We start from the raw sequence: 23,194 nt of genomic DNA, 5'->3' as shown, positions 1-23,194 counted from the left end.
AGCCGCAAAAAGCACAAATTCTTAGAAGATTCTCTCATCTTGTTCTTAAGTCCGCATTGTGCCTTTGGTATTCAATCCCGATGCAATTTTTAAGTTTCATAGTCAATGTGAAGGTCCAAAGGATACAGTAAACCTGTACTGGTGTATCGGAATCTAATACTGGACTCTCAGGAACCGCTCTAGCACAATTTCTTCGAAGTTTCACTCTTCTTGTACTTAAGTCGGCATTGTGCCTTTTGTATTCAATCCCGATCAAATTTCTGTGTTTCATGGTCAATGTGAACGTCCAAGGGATTCAGTAAACGTGCACTGGTGCATCAGAATCTAATACCGGTCTCCCAGGAGCCACTCAAAGCACAAACTCTTAGAAGATTCACACATCTTGTACTTAAGTCGGCATTGCGCCTTTTGTATCTGATCCCGATGCAATTTCTGTGTTACATGGTCAAACTGGAAGTCCAAGGGAAACAGTAAACCTGCACTGGTGCATCGGAATATAATACTGGTGTCCCAGGTGCCGCTCAAAGCACAAACCCTTAGAGGATTCGTTCTTCTTGTACTTAAGTCGGCATTGTACCTTTTGTATTCAATCCCGATGCAATTTCTGTGTTTAATGGTCAATGTGAAAGTCCAAGGAACACAGTAAACTTTTACTGGCGCACCGGAATCTAATACTGGTCTCCCAGGAGCCGCTCACACCACAAAATCTTAGAAGATTCACTCTCCTAGTACTTAAGTAGGCATTGTGCCTTTTGTATTCAATCGCGATGCGATTTCTGTTTTCCATGGTCAATGTGGAGGTCAAATTAATACAGTAAACCTGCACTGTAGCATCGGAATCTAATACTGGTCTCCCAGAAGCCGCTCAAAGCACAAAATCATATAAGACTCACTCTTCTTGTACTTAAGTCCTCATTGTGAATTTTGTATTCTATCACATTGCGATTCCTGTGTTTCATGGTCAATGTGAAGGTCCAAGGGATACAGTAAACCTGCACTGGTGCATTGGAATCTAATACTGGTATCCCAGGAGCCGCTCAAATCACAAATTCTCATAAAATTCACTCTTCTTTTATTTAAGTTGGCATTGTGCCTTTTGTATTCAATCCGGAAGCAATTTCTGTGTTTCATGGTCAATGTGAAAGCCCAAGGGATACAGTAAACCTGCACTGGTGCATCGATATCCAACACTGGTCTCCCAGGAGCCGCTCAAATCAGAAACTCTTAGAAGATTCACTCTTCATGTACATAAGTCGGCAGTGTGCATTTGTATTCAATCCCAATGCAATTTCTGTGTTTCATGGTCAATGTGAAGGTCCAAGCAATACAGTAAACCTGCACTATTGCATCGGAATCTAATACTGGTATCCGAGGAGCCGCTCAAACCAAAATCTCTTAGACGATTCACTCTTCATGTACTTAAGTCTGCGTTGTGCATTTTGTATTCCATCCCGATGCCATTTCTGTGTTTGATGGTCAATGTGAAGGTCCAAGGGTACAGTAAACCTGCACTGGTGCATTGGAATCTAATACTGGTCTCCCAGGAGCCGCTCAAACCACAAACTCTTAGAAGATTCACTCTTCTAATACTTAAGTCGGCATTGTGCCTTTTGTATTCAATCGCGATGCGATTTCTGTCTTCCATGGTCAATGTGGAGGTCAAATTGATACAGCAAACCGGCACTGGTGCATCGGAATCTAATACTGGTCTCCCAGGAGCCGCTCAAACCACAAACTCTTATACGACTCACTCTTCTTGTACTTAAGTCCTCATTGTGAATTTTGTATTCTATCACATTCCGATTACTGTTTTTCATGGTCAATGTGAAAGTCCAAGGGATATAGTAAACCTGCACTGGAGCATCGGAATCTAATACTGGTCTCCCAGGAGCCGCTCAAAGCACAAACTCTTAGAAAATTCAATCTTCTTGTACTTAAGTTGGCATTGTGCCTTTTGTATTCAATCGCGATGCGATTTCTGTTTTCCATGGTCAATGTGGAGGTCAAATTGATACAGTAAACCTGCACTGTTGCATCGGAATCTAATACTGGTCTCCCAGGAGCCGCTCAACGCACAAACTCTTATAAGACTCACTCTTCTTGTACTTAAGTCCTCATTGTGAATTTTGTATTCTATCACATTGCGATTCCTGTGTTTCATGGTCAATGTGAAGGTCCAAGCAATACAGTAAACCTGCACTGGTGTATCGGAATCTAATACTGGTCTCCCAGGAGGCGCTCAAACACAAACTCTCATAAAATTCACTCTTCTTTTATTTAAGTCGGCATTGTGCCTTTTATATTCAATCCCGATGGAATTTCGGTCTTTCATGGTCAATGTGATGGTCCAGGATATACATTAAACATGTACTGGTGCATCGGAATCTAATACTGGTCTCCCAAGAGCCGCTCAATGCTCAAGTCTTAGAAGATCCACTCTCCTTGTACTCATGTCGGCATTGTGCCGTTTGAACTAATCCCAATGAAATTTCTGTGTTACATGGTCAATGTGAAGTACCAAGGGATTCAGTAAACCTGCACTGATGCATCGGAATCTAATACTGGTCTTCCAGAAGCCTCTCAACGCACAAACTCTTAGAAGATTCACTCTTCTTCAATTTAAGTCGGCATTGTGCATTTTGTATTCAATCCCGATGCAATTTCTGTGTTTCATGGTTAATGTTAGGGTCCAAGGGATACGGTAAACCTGCACTGGTGTATCGGAATGTAATACTGGACTCTCAGGAGCCGCTCTAGCACAATTTCTTGAAAGACTCACTCTTCCTGTACTTAAGTCGGCATTGTGCCTTTTGTATTCAATCCCGATCCAATTTCTGTGATTCATTGTCAATGTGAAGGTCCAAGGGATTCAGTAAACCTGCACTGGTGCATCAGAATCTGATACGGGTCTCCCAGGAGCCACTCAAAGCATAAACTCTTAGAAGATTCACTCTTCTTGTACATAAGTCGGCATTGTGCCTTATGTATTCAATCCCGATGCAATTTCTGTGTTTAATGGTCAATGTGAAAGTCCAAGGCATACAGTAAACCTTTCCTGGCGCACCGGAATCTAATACTGGTCTCCCAGGAGCCGCTCAAACGACAACCTCTTAGAATATTCACTTTTCTTGTACTTAAGTCGGCATTGTCCATTTTGTACTCAATCCCGAAGCAATTTCTGTGTTTCATGGTCATTGTGAAGGTCCAGTTGAGACAGTAAACCTGCACTGGTGCATCGGTATCTAATACTGGTCTCCAAGGAGCGGCTTAATGCACAAAGTCTTAGAAGATTCACTCTTCTTGTACTTAAGTCGGAATAGTGCGTTTTATATTCTAGCCCGATGCAATTTCTGTGTTTCATGGTCAATGTTAAGGTCTAAGGGATACAGTAAACCTGCACTGTACCATCGGAATCAATTACTGGCCTCCCAGGAGCCGCACAAAGCACAAATTCTTAGAAGATTCTCTCATCTTGTTCTTAAGTCCGCACTGTGCCTTTGGTATTCAATCCCGATGCAATTTTTGAGTTTCATAGTCAATGTGGGGGTCCAAGGGATACAGTAAACCTGCGCTGGTGCATCAGAATCTAATACCGGTCTCCCAGGAGCCACTCAAAGCACAAACCCTTAGAAGATTGACTCTTCTTGTACTTAAGTCGGCATTGTGCCTTTTGTATCTGATCCCGATGCAATTTCTGTGTTACATGCCAAATTGAAAGTCCAATGGATACAGTAAACCGGCACTGGTGCGTCGGAATATAATTCTTGTGTCCCAAAAGACGCTCATGACACAAACCCTTAGGGGATTCACTCATCTTGTACTTAAGTCTGCATTGTGCCTTATGTATTCAATCCCGATGCAATTTCTGTGTTTAATGGTCAATGTGAAAGTCCAAGGGATACAGTAAACCTTTACTGGCGCACCGGAATCTAATACTAGTCCCCCAGGAGCCGCTCAAACGACAACCTCTTAGAATATTCACTTTTCTTGTACTTAAGTCGGCATTGTCCATTTTGTACTCAATCCCGATGCAATTTCTGTGTTTCATGGTCAATGTGAAGGTCCAATTGAGACAGTAAACCTGCACTGGTGCATCGGAATCTAATACTGGTCTCCCAGGAGCCGCTCAAACCACAAACTCTTAGAAGATTCACTCTTCTAATACTAAAGTCGGCATTGTGCCTTTTGTATTCAATCGCGATGCGATTTCTGATTCCATGGTCAATGTGGAGGTCAAATTGATACAGTAAACCTGCACTGGTGCATCGGAATCTAATACTGGTCTCCCAGGAGCCGCTCAAAGCACAAACTCTTATAAGACTCACTCTTCTTGTACTTAAGTCCTCATTGTGACTTTTGTATTCTATCCCATTGCGATTCCTGTGTTTCATGGTCAATGTGAAGGTCCAAGGGATACAGTAAACCTGCACTGGTGCATCGGAATCTAATACTGGTCTCCCAGGAGCCGGTCAATGCACAAACTCTTAGAAGATTCACTCTTCTTGTGTTTAAGTCGGCATTGTGCCTTTTGTATTCAATCCCAAAGTAATTTCTGTGTTTCATGGTCAATGTGTAAGCCCAAGGGATACAGTAAACCTGCACTGGTGCATCGATATCTAATATTGGTCTCCCAGGAGCCGCTCAAATCAGAAACTCTTAGAAGATTCACTCTTCATGTACTTAAGTCGGCATTGTGCCTTTGTATTCAATCCCAATGCAATTTCTGTGTTTCATGGTCAATGTGAAGGTCCAAGCGATATAGTAAACCTGCACTATTGCATCGGAGTCTAATACTGGTCTCCCAGGAGGCGCTCAAAGCACAATCTCTTAGACGATTCACTCTTCTTGTGTTTAAGTCGGCATTGTGCCTTTTGTATTCAATCCCAATGCAATTTCTGTATTTCATGGTCAATGTGAAGGCCCAAGCGATACAGTAAACCTGCACTATTGCATCGGAATCTAATACTGGTCTCCCAGGAGCCGCTCAAAGGACAATCTCTTAGACGATTCACTCTTCTTGTACCTGAGTCGGCATTGGGCTTTTTGTATTCAATCCGGATGCAATTTCTGTGTTTCATGGTCAATGTGAGGGTCCAAGGGATACAGTAAACATGCAATGCAGCATCGGACTCTAATACTTGTGTCCCAGGAGCCGCTCAAGTTACAAACTCTTAGAAAATTCATTCTTCTTGTACTTCAGTCGGCATTGTGCATTTTGTATTCACCCCGATGCAATTTCTGGGTTTCTTGGTCAATGTGAACGTCCGAGGGATTCAGTAAACCTCCACTGGTGCATCGGAATCTAATACTGATCTCCCAGGAGCCGTTCAAATCAAAAACTCTCAGAAGATTCACTCCTCTTGTACTTAAGTTGGCATTGTGTATTTTGTATTCAATCCCGATGCAATTTCTGTGTTTCATGGTCAATGTGAAAGTCAAAGGGATACAGTTAACCAGCACTGGTGAATCGGAATCTAATACTGGTCTCCCAGGAGCCACTCAAAGCACAAACTCTTAGAAGATTCAATCCTCTTGTACTTAAGTCGGCATTGTGCCTTTTGTTTTCAATCCTGATGCTATTTCGGGGTTTCATGGTCAATGTGAAGGTCCAAGGGAAAAAGTAAACCTGCACTGGTGCATTGGAATCTAATACTGGTCCCCCAAGATCCGCTGAAAGCCCAAACTCTTAGAAGATTCCGTCTTTTTGTACTTAAGTCGGCATTGTGCCGTTTGAATTAATCCCGATGCAATTTCTGTGTCTCATGGTCAATGTGAATGTCCAAGCGATTCAGTAAACCTCCACTGGTGCATCGGAATCTAATACTAGTCTCCCAGGAGCCGCTCAACGCACATACTCTTGGAAGATTCACTCTTCTTGTACTTAAGTTGGCATTGTGCATTTTGTATTCAATCCCGATACAATTTCTGTGTTTCATGGTCAATGTGAAAGTCAAAGGGATGCAGTTAACCAGCACTGGTGAGTCGGATTCTAATATTGGTCTGCCAGGAGCCGCTCAAAGCACAAACTCTTAGAAGATTCAATCCTCTTGTACTTAATTCGGCATTGTGCCTTTTGTATTCAATCCCGTTGCAATTTCTGTGTTTCATGGTCAATGTGACGGTCTAAGGGATACAGTAAACCTGCACTGGTGCATCGGAATGAGATACTGGTCTCCGAGGAGCCGCTCAACGCACAAACTCTTGGAAGATTCACTCTTCTTGTATTTAAATTGGCATTGTGAACTTTGTATTCTATCCTGATGCAATTTCTGTGTTTCATGGTCAATGTAAACGTCCAAGGGATAAAGTACACCTGCACTGGTGCATCGGAATCTAATAGTAGTTTCACAGGAGCCGCTCAAAGCTGAAACTCCTAGAAGATTAACTCGTCTTGTACTGAAGTCGGCATTGTGATTTTGTATCCAATCCCGGTGCAATTTCTGTGTTTCATGTTCAATGCGAAGGTCCAAGAGATTCAGTAAACCTGCACTGGTGCATCGGAATCTAATACTTGTCCCCCAGGTCCGCTCAAAGCACAAACACTTAGAAGATTAACAATAATTGTACATAAGTCAGCATTGTTCCTTTGGTATTCAATTGCAATGCAATTCCTGTGTTTCATGCCCAATGTGAAGGTCCAAGACATTCAGTAAATTTCCACTGGTGCATCGGAATCTAATACTGGTCTCTCAGGAGACGCTCAAACCACAAACTCTTCGAAGATTCATTCTTCTTGTACTTATGTCAGCATTGTGCTTTTGTATTCAATCGCGATGCAATTTGTGTGTTTCATGGTCAATGTGAAGGTCCAAGAGATACAGTAAAGGTAGAATAGTGCATCGGATTCTAATACTGGTCTCCTAGGAGCCGCTCAAAGCACAAAGTCGTAGAAGATTCACTCTTCTTGTACTTAAGGCGGCATTCTGTCTTTTGCATTCAATCCCGATGCATTTTCTGTATTTCATGGTCAATGTGAAGGTCCAAGGTACACAGTAAACCTGCACTGGTGCATCGGAATCTCATACGTAACACCCAGGAGCCACTCAAAGCACAAACTCTTGAAGATTCACTCTTCTTGTACTTAAGTCGGCGTTTTTTATTCAATCACGATGCAATTTCTGTGTCTCATGGTCAATATGAAGGTCCAAGGGATTCAGTAAACCTGCACTGGTCCATCGGAATCTAATACTGGTCTCCCAGGAGACGCTCAATGCAGAATCTTTTACAAGGTTCACTCGTCTTGTTCTTAAGTCGGCACTGTGCCTTTTGCATTCAATCCGGATGCATTCTCTGTGTCTCATGGACAATGTGAATGTCCAAGCACTACAGTAAATCTGCACCGATTCATTGGAATCTAATACTGGTCTCCCAGGAGCCGCTCAAAGCACAAATTCTTAGAAGATTCACTATTCTTGTACTTAAGTCGGTATTGTGCCTTTTGTATTGCATCCTGAACCAATTTCTGTGTTTCTTGGTCAATGTGATGGTCCAAGAGATACAGAAAATCTGCACTGGTGCATCGGAATCTAATAGTGGTATCCCAGGAGCCCCTCAAAGCACAAATCTTAGAAGATTCACTCGTCTTGTACTTAAGTCGGCATTGTGCCTTTTGTGTTCAATCCCGATGTAGTTTCTGTGTTTCACAGTCAATGCAAAGGTCCAAGGTATACAGTAAACCTGCACTGGTGCATCGGAATCACATACATAACCCCCAGGAGCCACTCAAAGCAGATACTCTTGAAGATTCACTCTTCGTGTACTTAAGTCGGCATTTTTTTTCAATCACGATGCAATTTCTGTGTCTCATGGTCAATGTGAAGGTCCAATGGGTTCAGTAAATCTCCACTGGTGCATCGGAATCTAATACTGGTCTACCAGGAGCAGCTCAAAACACGAACTCGTAGAAGATTCACTCTTCTTGTACTTAAGTCGGCATTGTGCCTTTTGTATTCAATCCCGATGCATTTCTGTGTTTCATGGTCAATGTGAAAATCCAAGGTTTACAGTAAAGCTGCACTGGTCCATCGGAATCTAATACTTAACCCCCAGTAGCCGCTCAAAGCACCAACTCTTAGAAGATTCACTCTTCTTGTACTTAAGTCGGCATTGTGCCTTTTGTATTCAATCACGATGCAATTTCTGAGTTTAATGATCAGTGTGAATGTCCAAGGGATACAGTAAACCTGGACTGGTGCATCAGAATCTAATACTGGTCTCCCAGGAGCTGCTCGAAGTACAAACTCATAGAATATTCACTCTACTTGTACTTAAGTCGGCATTGTGCCTTTGTATTCAATCCCGATGCAATTTCTGTGTTTTACGGTCAATATGAAGGTCCAAGGGATACAGTAAACCTGCACTGATGCAGCGAAATCTAATACTGGTCTCCCTGGAACCACTCAAAGCACAAACTCTTAGAAGATTCACTCTTCTTGTACTTAAGTCTTCATTCTATCTTTTGTATTCAATCACGATGCAATATCTGTGTTTCATGCTCAATGTTAAGGTCCAAGGGATTCAGTAAAACTGCACTGGTGCATCAGAATTTAATACTGGTCTCCCAGGAGCCGCTCAAAGCACAATCTCTTAGAGGATTCACTCTTCTTGCACTTAAGTCGGCATTAAGCCTTTTGTATTCAATCCCGATGCAATTTCTGCGTTTCATGGTCAATGTGAATGTCGAAGGGATACAGTAATCCTGCACTGGTGCATCGGAATCTAATACTGGTCTCCCAGGAGCCGCTCAAAGCAGAAACTCTTAGAAGATTCACTCTTCTTGTACTTAAGTCGGCATTGTGCCATTTGTATTCAATCCCCATGCAATTTCTGTATTTCATGGTCAATGTTACGGTCCAAGGGATACAGTAAACCTTCACTGGTGAATCGAAATCTATTACTGGTCTCCCAGGAGCCGCTCAAAGCACAAACTCTTAGAAGATTCACTCTTCTTGTACTTAAGTCGGCAGTGTGCCTGTTTTATTCAATCACGATGCAATTTCTGTGTCTCATGGTCAATGTGAAGGTCCAAGAGATTCAGTAAATCTGCACTGGTGCATCGGAATCTAATACTAGTCTCCCAGGAGACGCTCAAACTTCAAACTCATAGACATTTCACTGTTCTTGTACTTAAGTCGTAAATGTGCCATTTGTATTCAATCCCAATGCAATTTCTGTGTTACACGGTCACTGTGAAAGTCCAAGGGACACAGTAATCCTGCACTGGTGCATCAGAATCTAATACTGGTCTGCCAGGAGCAGCTCAAAACACAAAATCTTAGAAGTTTCACTCTTCTTGTACTTAAGTCGGCATTGTGAATTTTGTATTCGATCCCGATGCATTTTCTCTGTTTCATGGTCAATGTGAAGGTCCAAGGTTTACAGTAAACCTGCACTGGTGCATTGGAATCTAATACTTTACCCCCAGGAGTCGCTCAAAGCACAAACTCTTAGAAGATTCACTCTTCTTGTACATAAGTCGGCATAGAGCCTATTGTATTCAATCACGATGCAATTTCGGAGTTTCATGGTCAATGTGAACGTCCAAGGGATTCTGCAGACCTGCACTGGTGCATCGCAATCTAATACTGGCCTCCCAGGATCTGTACAAAGCAGAAACTCTTAGAAGATTCACTCTTCTTGTACTTAAGTCGGCATTGTGCCATTTGTATTCAATCCCCATGCAATTTCTGTGTCTCATTGTCAATGTGAAGGTCCAAGGGATTCAGCAAACCTGCACTGGTGAAACAGAATCTAATACTGGTCTCCCAGGAGCCGCTCAAAGCACTAACTCTTAGAAGATTCACTCTTCTTGTGTTTAAGTCAGCATTCTGCCTTTTGTATTCAGCCCCGATGCAATTTCTGTGTTCCATGTCAATCTGAAAGTCCAAGGGATACAGTAAACCTGCACTGGTGTATATGAATCTAATACTGGTCACCCAGGAGCCACTCAAAGCACAAAATCTTAAAAGATTCACTCTTCTTGTACTTAAGTGGGCATAGTGCCTATTCTATTCAATCCCGATGCAATCTCTGTGTTTCACGGTCAATGTCCTGCAAAGTAGTGTTCCACAGCCCGCACAATCTAGAGAACATACTTGTCCGCCACTAATCCTGTGAGTGACCCAGGTGCAAGACCTGTCCCACAAATCCACCCACCACCTCCTACAGCAGTCCAGTCGCAGGCATCTCCCACCATATAAAAGGCACGATCATGTGCAAAAGCAACCTGTTAAAAATCTGCTATGCTGCAATTACCATAAAATTTTCCATGTAGGGATGACAAGTAACCAACTGTTCACTCGCAGTAATGTCTAGCACCAAACTGTGGCAAACCAGAGACTTCACATTCCAGTTGCCAAGAGGCTGTACACCACTTGAACAACTGCTTCACTAGACATACCATTTGGATATTCCCTTCCAGTGCAAGTTTTTCTGAACTATGCAGGTGGAAATTGTCTCTCCTGCACATCTAGTGCCATCCACCTGACCGAAACCTCTGCTAATTTTTTTCCCACTGTATCACTTTACCTTTTCCCTTCTATCTTCTGTACCCACCAATCTTTTCCCATTCAGACCATGTACTGTCTTCTCCAATCACTCTGCCCCCCCCCCCCCCCCCTGCAGCTACTGCAGGTGTGTACATTTGGGTGTTTGTGTGGTTTCCAAATTAAACCATGTGCATTTTAGATATGTTAGATCCATATACTTTACCTGAAACTAATTCTCTGAGGTACTGAGACTACTGCTTCCGGGCCCAGGGTTTCTATTTTCAGCTAACACAGAAGTATTGTCTACAAACAAAAGTGTATGGGACAGGATATTTACCAGTGAATCATTCACACTGGACACCAAAAAGACTGTTGTGGGGCATGTAGACAACCCCCGAGATGGTGCACCAAGGCTGTGTGACTGCAGGAGCAGACAGCAAAAACTCTACACAAAAGATGGTCCAGCACTTCTCAGAGCTTACAGTCAAAAATTATCAGGCAAGGTGTCCATATTATGCAAATTAATGTAGGATTAACAAGTGACAAATGCAGTTACCAAAACAAATTAAATGATGAGCATGCCATCAGTATTATAGCTCTATAGGAAATGCATTTAGGTGATAATTCAGCAGCTACATGCAAGATTACGCAATATAAAGCAATATCAATACTCCTCTCAATTGTTAGGTGCATCCACAATAAATGAAAAAAGAAACAGCTCTTGGATTATGCTGGCTTAAGCTGTCAGAAAATTAGTGATGTAGAAGTAATTAGGATAAAACTCAAAGGCCTGGTTATTACATCAGTCCACAAATCACCTAACGGAAAGTGTCTGACACTAGTCTTACACACAGCAACTAGACAGCACGTATATGTTTAAGATTTTAATTCCAAAACACAACCCGGAGATACATAAATAGAGACAAAAATAGAGAACCATTGTTCGAATGGATCAACACACAAGAAATTATCTAAGTTTGATGCCAAGGAATTTAAAACGTTTTGGGCAGGCAGATGGAAACTGATACAAAACCTGACCCATCCATATTTTCCACTGATGAGAACAAATTACCACTGAATCACTCAATAGTAGTACTGAAACATTTTTCAAGGAGTGTACATTGGCTCACAAAAGTTATCATTGGTGCTGAAATATCAGTTACAAAATACATTGATAAACCCTCATGGAAATTTGAAAAAGGTAACTCGATACAATACACCCAGGAAGTGGAGAGCAACCCACACTGGACACCTCAAAAGGCAGAACATTGGGAATTATTGTAGATGTAGCTAAATGGAATATCTGAAGGGTAGTAACAAAATAATGTGTACTAGGATGGGACAAACCTGCCCAAGTCCTCTACAAAGGATACCAAGTGTCTAAATAATGTTTTGATAACATTTTGTATTTAAAAATATGTGTGTGTATAAATTGTTCATGTTGTTGTAAATTTGACAATTTAAGAAATGGTCATGCTTTTGAAAAATGTAAGAAATAGGTGTTATGTAAAAGCCAGTGTGCTTTTGTTTGAAACGAAAATGGCTGTGGCGAGTGGAAAAGGTGCGAAAGGCGAATTGGCGTGCTACCTTGAGCAAGTTCGGGAAGTAAGTCACACAGTCTGAAGGCAGCAGTGATTGAGGTAACTCCTTTGTGGAGCAGAAGCTTTGCCTGCAAATTTTCATAAAAATGCCTCGGTTGAAGACTGCAAACAGCTTACAGCATAGCTGCGAGTTGTTGAGCTACTGTATGTAAAACTGAATGAAGCCAAGAAGATAAATTGAGCCCGTACAGCAAGAAACTTGCAGGCCGTAGTGTGGGTAGTGTAGCCATCATAACTGTTCGCCACACCCAAGCCTACAGCCACCAGATAATATTTTTTTCTATTTTTACCTTTGTACAGCATGAACCATTAATTTAAACTGTGTTTTAATAATCATTCTTGAACTTTACGGAAACTGGCTCACCCTGTTATTTCATCCTAATCATACATCTGTATAGGATTCCTTCCTGGTGTTTGATTAATCCGAGTGTCCTGTTTTACAGACTTATGAAGTGCCAAGTTAATATAAAGAGGCACCATTTAAATTGCTTTAGTGTAAATAATAAAAAAGTTTTCTTAACTATTGCAAAGTGTTATGGTTTGCTTACATAAAATTCAATCAGAGTGAAGCCAAGTTACTAGAACCTGTTAGATGGCTATACAGAATTAGTTCAAAGAATAATAGCTTCTGAAAGTAAATTCCACCAAGAAAGAGGTTTTCTTTAAGTGAAATGTTCAGTTAAAAAGTGTGTGCTTTAGTGTCTAAGTATTTAAGTTTCTTGATTATGGAAAGTGCTTTTCTAAAGGTAGTCCCCCCCACCCCGGCTAATTTTTTTTACCTTCCTTGAAGTTATCTACTGGGTTTTTTCTTTTTTAAAAACATAATGTATAAAGATGTAGCCCAAAATTGTTTAAGTGGGGTAATTTATTTGAAGAGCCAAACTAAACAGTAGCAAGAAAGTAGGCAAAATTCACATTTCTGCTTCTCCAATACTTCACTATTTCATTGCCAGGATAGGTTGGTGACCATTAAGTACATGTTTTAAATCACTAAATGAACTTGGAAATGAGTTGTCCTAGCTTCAGTATATTATTATTCATACTGTGTTCCTATCTAGCCACTGGGTAAGATCTTAGGAAAAGAAGTGAATAGTCCATTAGACGCAACACATGGTAAATCCTGTAAGAAGGATAACTCTATTGATTATCTTTTCCTATAAACAGGACTATCCTTCCATAGTGTATTTTATTTGGAAACTAAACTAAATTTTAGTAAGAGGGTTATACGTGGCAACATAGAGACAGGGTTTCTGTTATTTACGTAAAAGCATACTAATATCATAATGGTAGTGTTATAAGGTCCTATTAATGTGTGGTCATGACATTTGTTAAATGTCTCACCACATTCCTATTGAAACTATTTACTCTTCTTGTAAATAACACCTATGACAATTTTATACAAATGTCCACTAAGACTTTGCTCGTCAACTTTCATTTAGGTAACAGCGATCTTTTAGATATATTTAAATCAGTACTGTTAAGAAATACTGACTAGCTTTATTTTCAAGAATCTCAAGTTTAAGTTATACATACTGTTATCCTCCAATAAGAATCATTGGCCGATTCTTCATCTTTGACAGGTTCATCATGCCTGCAATGCAAAACATTATCTTTTGTATTAACAGATGAAATCCAACTTTTTAAATTTAATAAATGCTTATACAAACATAAAGTTTCTTCAAAAAATGTATTTCTGACAACTTCCTGTCACAGATAATTTTCACTGAATGTTGCAACCCAGTTATATTGCTGATGAGAAGCAAATGTTGATCTTTTCCCTCTCTTCCTTCACCATCTCCTGTTTTGTTCACCTTGACATATTTCTACCAAAAAGACTACCGCAATGGATCCACTGCTTATATTTAACACACAGTAAATTCAGTTCAAATATTTCCTTAACACAGGATGTGCATTGACGAGCTTGAATTAATCAGAAAAATATAAACAGATACTAACCGTTCCACAGCTCTTACAAAATACTTGCATTAAGTAATCATCAAAGCTACTTTTTGCACAGCAAGAGGACTAACAGTCAAAATGGTGCTACATGCTACAGGCAGTGCAATACAATTTATTTTACTCAATGCTACAGCAATAAATGTACTTATAAAAATATTCAGACTTAGACTATAATCAAATACAGAGAGAGAAAATATTCTAACTAAAGAGATATAGCAGCCATAGGCAGAAACAAATAAAAAAACTGATACTAATCTTAGCTTTGAGGACCAAAAGTTTCTTCATCTGGAAAACGTAAAAAGAGAAATGAGACTGTTCAAGAATTAAGGATGAAAATTCAGGATCTTGAGTCAAGGAAGATGGACATGATGAAATTCAGTTGCGAAAGAGCAGCAGATGATGTAATTTTAAATGCCGAGAAATAAGATCTCTTCAAGAGGAGCCACCAAAAGGTCAAATAAGTAAAGAACAAGCTGAAAATACCGGTAAATGGGCTAAAATGGCGGCAAATAGATAAACGAAACAGAAAGAAAGTGCTGAAGAACAGGCAACCAAACAACAACAACAACAACAACAACAACAATAATAATAACAGCACATTGTAGCAATATATAATAGCAGTCCCACAACATCTGGAGGAAGATTTTCCACTAACAGAGCAATAAATTCATGAAGCCATCAAATCTTCCAAAACTTCAAAGCAACAAATGAAGACTCCACTACAGCAAAATTATTGAAATAGTCAGAACACACAAATGATCTACAACTGCTGTTTGAGAACATTTGGAAAGCTGAAGAGATTATGGAAAGCATTAATCCACAGCTATGGAAAAAAGGGGACACACAAAATGTCAACAATGGCAGAGATGCCTCACTTCTGCCAGTGGTATACAAAATATTATCAAAAATTCTCTGGACAGAGTTGTAGAAACTTTAGACAAATAACTGGGAGAATCTCGAGGAGCTCTAGAAAGGGAAGACCCTGCACAGAGCAGATGTTTATTAGAAAATCGATAATCCTCCACAGACTGCTAATAACCAAACCTATAATAGTATCATGTATTGGTTTCAAGAAAACATTTGATTTGGTAGGCAGAGAAACTATAGGTAAAATCATCAAAGAATTTTGTGTTAAAGCAAACATAATCCTCAAAACAATAGCAAATAGGATGACTGAAGCTAAATTTATGGGAGAAGTATCTCAACCATTTGAAATAAAAACTGGTGTTAGACAAGGGGACAGTTTATCACCTTTACTGTAACACTACATTCTAGAAAAAATAGAAAGTATCTGGAATTTGGAGAAAAAAAAATCACAAAATTGAACCAATAATTTTAGGACGAATAACAAGTGGAATTAAGGTAAACTGCCTGGCTTCTGCAGATGATTCTGATATACTTTCAAAAAATCTGACAGACAGTTATTGAAAGAAATCTTTTGGAAGAAATAGCAAAGAGAGCTGGTCCCAAAATTTCAGCTGAAAAAACAACATTGATGACAATTTCAAACAATGCATCAACATTCTTAGAAAAACAAAAATGTAAAATAGCATTAGTAAGTAAATTTAAATATATTGGACAAACTGTACAACAAAATGGACTAGAAGAATTAACAGTAGATGCAAGAGTCAGCAAACTGGAGAGAGCAAATCGTTTGACAAAGGATATTTACAACAAGAAATGCACAACTAAAAAAACAAAACTAAAACACTATCCCACAGTGGTATGACCAGGATGTTTATATGGATGAGGATGCCTAATGATGAACTATAAGCTGGACAGAACAGAGGATCCTCAAAGGAGGATTATTAGAAAATAATGGTTGCAATACAAGCTACAGATGGCTGGAAAATGAGAAGTAATGAGGAGATCTACAAAAATTTTGAGAAAATATCAGAAGTAATGGCTAAAAGAAGATTAATCTTTTTTTAGAGACCTATACTGAATGAGTAGTTCTGGAAGAAGGAATCAATGATAGCATGGATTACAGAAATAAGAAAGAAACAACATCAAACAATCAGAAATAATAGAAAGAAACCTTTTTACAGATAAAATACTGAATTTAAAAGGATCATCACCTCTCCAAGATCAAAATTAATTTCATCCCTCTCAATAAGACCGTGAAAACCGGAAATAAAATTCATAAATATGATATTGCGAAGCTCAAAATCAATCAAAACATATTGGAACAATGCCACCAGTAACTGACAGTTGAATCCCATAAATGGGCAGACATTGCCTCCATGATCCAACAAGCAGCTAATACTACAATCCTGACAGCTAAAAAGAGGAATCAGGAATGAGGTTTGTGGCGAGGTGGTGGCCCAAACAGCAAGTGCATGGAAAAAGTGGAACTCTACCAGGAGACCTGATGATTTTGATGTATTCCATGAAGTTCGAAAATATGCAGCCAGAACTCTATGAAGGTCTAAGCAATTGCATGAGAAACCGCAGTTAGAACAGATCGATCAGCGTTTTCAGATAAACAATGTCAGAGACTTCTATCAGACGTTCAAATCGAATTTGAAAGGATACCAAGCCCCTAGCTTTTGTTTTAGAGACGAAAATTGAAAGCTCAGTGTTGTGTACATAGTTCCGCATATTCAGCGCGTACACAAATTTCCCACTAGAGTGCGCCCCGCTAAGCACAACAGCGCAGGCGCAGCGCTCGTCCATCTCCGCACTATGAGATGGCGCTCCCATAGAGACGGACCAAATTCTGCTTCCGCCGATCCACTTATTAATATGTAGCGCAGCCAATGAGATTTCTGCTAACATAGAACATTTTCTCCTTGCGCATAACACTCGCGCAGTGATACATGAACGTGCGAGGTATTATAACGAGTGTAAAGACCTTCGATCAGTCAGTCTGCATTTGTCTGCACCAGTCTGTACCAGTCTGCATTAGTCTGTACCAGTCTGCATTAGTCTGTACCAGTCTGTCGAGTTCTACAATTGTCTGTACCAGTCCATAGTCAAGATTCAGTCTGCGCCTAATAAGATTACCATATTCCTGTACATAGCCATGAAGATAAATGTATAGACACTTTTGTCAAGTATCTGAGATATATGTGAGACTAAGATTAACGTACCAATCCCAAAGAACTTCAGATTGTCAATTGTAAATAGCATCCAGAACCAAGTTAAGTAATTTTTATATTTGTTATTATTTTAATAAATGTGTGTGAAAATTAATCAAGTTCTGTTTAAAGTTGGTCACCGTCAATCTGCTACTCTAAGCGTGCAAGTGGCATTTCTATCATCTGACCTAATGGCAGAAGATAAACACACCATGATAAGACCACGAGACATATTGCTGACACTCGCTTACTTCGTTAGAGCAACAAGTCAAATAATCTGATGGTGTGTGTACTGAAGGTCTTACAGTACGCACACCACACTCGGCCTGACCAACAAAGAAAACTGCAAGATCATGTCTTGTTACTTTGAAAACCTACTTAATTGTGATGAACCAAAAGAAAGATTCCGTGTATGTGCCCCAATCCACAAACTACCCCTCATCTCCATCTAGTAAAGAGGAGACCAAAGAGATCATCAACAACTTTAAGAATAATAAGGCAGCTGGAGAGGATTCAATAGTGGTGGAACTACTGAAGCTGGCAAATAATGAAACTCTAGATATACTAGTCCAACTTTTTGAGGAGATCTGGAGAGCTGGGATGATACCAACTGAATGGCAGTCAGCTTTAATCCATCGTCTACACAAAAAAGGTGATAAATTGAATGTCAATAACTATAGGGGTACCTCATTAGTATCTGTTCCATATAAGATTCTCTCCAAAGTGATACAGAATAGAATAGAAGGTCATTGTAACCAACTGATTGGGGACTATCAAGCTGGTTTCCGAAAGGGCGATTCTTGCGCAGAACAGATCTTTAGCCTGAAGAACATCATCAGGTCCAAAAAACTGGAAGAAATAACTATGTGGTAATGTTTGTTGATTTTCAAAAAGTATATAACTCCATCGACTGACAGGCATTAATGAATATTTTGGAAAAGTTTGGGATGGATAATACATCAAGAAAGCTGATCAAACAAACTCTTACTAACACAGTGTCAAAAATTAAATTTATGGGTGAGGTATCTGAACCCTTTACAACCAGAACGGACATAGAACGAGGAGATGGACTATACCTCTCCTTTTCAATTGTGTCTTGGAAAAGGTCATTCGAGAGTGGAGAAAGTTATTAGCCCAAGAAGAAACAAATGAAGAGTGGTTCAGACTTGGTCCTAAGAACAAAGGGGTGTGCATTGACTGCTTAGATTTTGCGGCTGCCCTGGCCATTTTTGCTAACAACATAGAGTCAGCAGTCAACAAGATAAATAGGCTGTCAGAAATTGCTGAAAAAAGTTAGACTCCAGATCTCTATTCAAAAGACAAAATATATGATGAACATCTGTAACGGACCTGAATGGATGATAACCAACCTGGGAAAAAATCGGATGAGTTAAGAATTTCAGGTATCTCGGTGAAGTCATCCACCAGGAGAATGGATTAAAAGAAGAAGCAATTGTCGGGATGAGGAAGTTAGACCAAGCATACCAACTGACAAAGAATACTTATAACAAAAAGTCTATGAGTATATGGGCCAAGTTCCAACATTATAATACAGTTGTAAAACCTGAGGGCTTATAAGCATCCAAAACTTTGACCACAAATAGACAAGGTCAAGCTGAGCGGCTGGAAAAGCGTGAGTGTAGGATATTAAGGAAAATCCTAAGGTAATAGATGGGTCGATGGACAATGGCGAATGAGAGCAAATGAGGACTCGTGCAGCAAGACAGAACCTATCACAGCAGCCATTACGAAGAAATGATTGTTATTTTATGGTCATCTCATGAAAATGGACGGTGATCGACTAACAAAAAGAATACAGAGTTTCATCCTATCTAAGAAAACGAGGCCGAGATGGTTCAAAGAATGTGAAAAAGATCTTAAGCAGATTGGTGTCTCAGAGAGAAATTCCTGAAAGGAACAAATTTAGAAGATTGGTGACGAACTACCAAGGTTTTAACATGGCATCAACATCCGAAAGACAGTGAGGACCATTATCTGAAGGGCATAAAAAGGCACTTCTTGGAGGGACTCAGAAGATACTGGCAGGAAGTCAAAGCTGGAGCAAGTACAAGACCTGGACACTAGAGTGAAGTCGGTTGTTACCACGCAGTCCATAGAGACTCACCTCGATAAAAAAAATAAATAAATAAAAATAAAAGGCTTTCGATGCAGAAGAAATAGGGGATTGAGAACAACACAAATAGAATAAAGGGGGAAAACATGAGGAGGAGATGGACGAGTACTGGAAAAACAGGAGATGACAAGAAAAGAAGAAGAAGTGAAGTTATTACATGACGAGAGATGGTGATTGGATTTGATTTGATTCAGTTTTCGTTACATACACCGAAAAAATGAGATGATTCTCGAGGGTGTGGAACATGTCAGAATGTATAACACAAAACATTTTAATATAATGAATACTACCCTGATCATTTGTCACGAGATTGTCAAAACAGGTGAATACAATACAGTAAACTGGGAAAGCTAATATTTACAGAATTAATACGCTGTCAGAATGAAACATTGTTATGCACTATTAATAAATTTAGCATACACAAAATACCTAATATTGACTGTTGCAACCAAGTGCTGTCAAAACTTAAATCTAACATATTTATACTTACGCTGGCCTAACAGTCTCTGTTAGGATATTCATCTATACAGTAGAAGGCATTGCCTATCAAAAAGTCATTCAAACTCTGTTTAAACTGTGCTTTATCTGAAACCAAGTTTTTAATGGTTGCTGGTAATTTATTGAAAATGTGTGTTCCTGAATATTGGACCCCCTTTTGGACCAACATAAGTGATTTTAGGTCTTTATGTAGATTTTTCTTATTCCTAGTATTGATAATATGTATTGAGCTATTTGTTGGAAATATAGATATATAACTTGCAACAAATTTCATTAAGGAGTAAGTATACTGAGAAGCAATGGTTGGAATTCAAAGTTCCTCGAATAGGTTCTACACGATGTTCTTCAAAGACTGATCCCAGATACTCCATTGCACCATTCACCAAACCTGATAACCCCGAGCTGTCAGTAACAAAAATTAAGTGCTGCTTAAGAGATTTACAACACTACATGCACTTGTTACCAAAGTCTCATTTACTTTTAGAGCTATCTGTTCCACTTCCTTTTTGGCCCCACTTCTCTCTGTCTTCACTATATCCCATACAGTTCTTATTTTGTTGCCCGATACAATTATCTTTTTCTCTTAATAAAGCTACTTCGATTTCTGGATTACTTGATTCAATATTTTGCAGTATTCTTTGTAATGCATTACAATGCTAATATCAGAAATGTTCCTAGATAGTAGATACAGTCTCCTTTTTGCCCCACATGATATCTTTATTCCTTGTGTAATCCATGGTTTATCTTTTGACTTTTCTGTGTGATTTGAGTTACCTTTAGGGGAAAACAATTTTCAAAAGAGGAGGTAACTTTATTAATAAATGCTTTGTATTTTCCATTTGAGTCAGGTAAATATCTCTCCAGTTCATGTCTTTGAGCAATTTCCTGGATTCCTCAATTTCTGGCTTATTCATTATCCTCCTGTACTCAGATTTAATATTTTTTTATCCTGACAAGTTTCAACATTTAACACAAGATGCTGCATGTCGTGATCAGATAGTCCATTTACTATTGGTTTTGTGATATGATGTTTTTCCCCTAGATTTGTTCATAAAGATATTATCAATAGCAGTCTCAGAGCATTTACATATCCCAGCTGCAAAGTTCACAATAGGAACTAAATTGAATGATAGTGTTAAAAACACCAGCAACCACTATTTCCTCTTTTTTTTTTTTTTTTTTTTTTTTTTTTTTTTTTTTTTTTTTTTTTTTTTTTTTTTTTACACAAGCCATTCCTTTCGCTTTGTGAAATGAAGCACTGCCTAGTTCCAAAACACAGGACTACTATGACAAGGTGAAATGTTCTCAGAGTGCTACATGTATGATAGTAAATGTAATCCGCACTATAGTTGTTTTCTGAGTAGTTATGCTGTGTGTGTTTCATTCAATCAGATGAAATGGAATAAAATCATCAATTTATTTATTTTGGCTCTTTATCACCAAGATACATTCAATGTTGGTTGAGGTTTATCTTTTGAATTCACTCCAGTGTAGATTGTCAAAATTTTATCAGTTGTCAAAGTACTTGTAACACAGTTTCCGAATTTACTGCCATCCAGGGAAGTCTCCAACTCAAATTATTCTCAGAGACTGAGAGCTGGCTGAAGCCCAGAGTAGAAAGCTCTGACATATTTAGTGATTAATGGAATGTATATCGGAAAGGCAGGTTAGACACTGTAGGAGAGGGAGTGTCCATTGTCTCTATTGAGGTCAAAGCTGATTGTGACAGTGAAGTTATCTGGTTGCCTATAACAAGTCTATGTGAAATCACGTTAATTAATGGATGTTTTAATCAGCCACCCGGTTCTGCTATGACAGTTTTGGAGCCATTCAAAGAAAGTCTACAGACAGTAGCATGTAAATACCTAGATCATGCAATACTGGTTGGAGGTGAATTTAGCCTACTGAGTATAGATGGTAGCCTATGCCTTTATTACAGGGGGTGCAGTCAATCTTGTGAAGCACTTTTGAATGTGGTTTTCGAAAATTGTCTTGAGCACCTAGTTTGGCACGCCACATGCAATGGAAATATCTTAGACCTTGTAGTTACAAACGGGCCACATATCATCAATGACTTCAGCATAGAGATGGGGATTAATAATCATGATAACATCATAACAACTAAGATTACAAAAATTAATAAATCAGTCAAGAAAGCTAGGAAAATGTTCATGCCAGAAAGAGCAGATAAGCAGATGTTAGCATCTCACTTAGACAGAACTGACATCACTTAGATCCATTAAGATGGACGTAGAGAGATTATGGTCAAAGCTTAAATAGTTCGTGAATTGCACTCTCAACAAGTCTGTACCTAGTAAACGAATTATGGATGCAAAACAGCCACTGTGGTTTAACAATGAAATTCAGAAAATACTGAGGAAGGAAAAGCTACTGCACTCTTAGTTCAAAAGAGAATGCCAAATGCCAACAAGGAAAGGTTACTACCACTGTCATACCTCAGCAAAAGATCTGGCTGAGAAGCAGGGGAAATTATTGTCCTATGTAAAATCACTAAGTGAGTCAAAGTTTTCCATCAAGTCACTTGACCAGTCTGGTGTGGCAGTAGGAGATAAATGTTTTAAATTTTGCATTCAAGAAATCATTCATGCAAGAGAATCATATAAACATACCGTCATTTGACAATAGCACAAAGACACCTAACAACAATCACCACAAGAGGCCAGCGCTAGCACAAGTTGTTCACATGATATTCGTTGGACTGTTGCCTGTAAACACGTGCCATGTCAGTGCTCTTGGAAGAGAGCTGTGGCAGTGACACGGCTCTGTTGTTGTTCCTGTGTAGTGATCTGCAAAGACGTGACAGTACACGGGGGGGGGGGGGGGGGGGGGGGGGTCGAGATTCAAGCAGTGATTAATTACTTCATAAAGAAAGGTATGAAAGTGAAGGACATTCATGCCGATTTCCAGAATACACCAGGGGAATCTGCTCCTTTGTCTTCAACTGTTGCCAAGTGGATAAATGAATTTAAATTTGGTCAGGAGAGCTTAGATGATGATCATCCATGAATAGGTCAGCCAAGATGAGTCACTACTCTATAAATCATTGCAAAAGTGCGCATAATGATCAAGGAGGATCACCAATTTAGAGGGCATGAAATTGCTCACGCTTGCCAGATGTATCTGAAAGGTATTCACAAGATGGGTGCCGCGACTCTTGACGCTGGGTCAAAAACGCATGAGAATGGACATATCACAACAATGTTTGGCCTGTTTTAGGAGAAACAAACAAGATCTTTTGTGCTGGTTTGTGACCACGAAGAAACTTTGGTTTACTACTATACCCCAGAGACAATGTTGTTGTTGTGGTCTTCAGTCCTGAGACTGGTTTGATGCAGCTCTCCATGCTACTCTATCCTGCGCAAGCTTCTTCATCTCCCAGTACCTACCGCAACCTACATCCTTCTGAATCTGCTT

The 23,194-nt window shown here is 39.5% G+C and overlaps 1 protein-coding gene across 1 annotated transcript in view; it reads right to left on the bottom strand.

The window, feature by feature from the left end:
• LOC126456739 (molybdenum cofactor biosynthesis protein 1-like) overlaps positions 1 to 23,194 on the bottom strand; it is a 181,345-nt gene that overhangs the window by 55,552 nt on the left and 102,599 nt on the right. Inside the window, exon 6 of the mRNA XM_050092484.1 lies at positions 13,622 to 13,679. Coding sequence (XP_049948441.1) covers positions 13,624 to 13,679 — 56 coding nt within the window. The 3' untranslated portion in view covers positions 13,622 to 13,623. The remainder of the gene's footprint in view (positions 1 to 13,621; positions 13,680 to 23,194) is intronic.

Source organism: Schistocerca serialis, chromosome 2 (assembly GCF_023864345.2).
Source record: "Schistocerca serialis cubense isolate TAMUIC-IGC-003099 chromosome 2, iqSchSeri2.2, whole genome shotgun sequence".
NCBI classification, from domain to species: domain Eukaryota; kingdom Metazoa; phylum Arthropoda; class Insecta; order Orthoptera; family Acrididae; genus Schistocerca; species Schistocerca serialis.
This window is presented reverse-complemented; position numbering and strand designations above follow the sequence as displayed.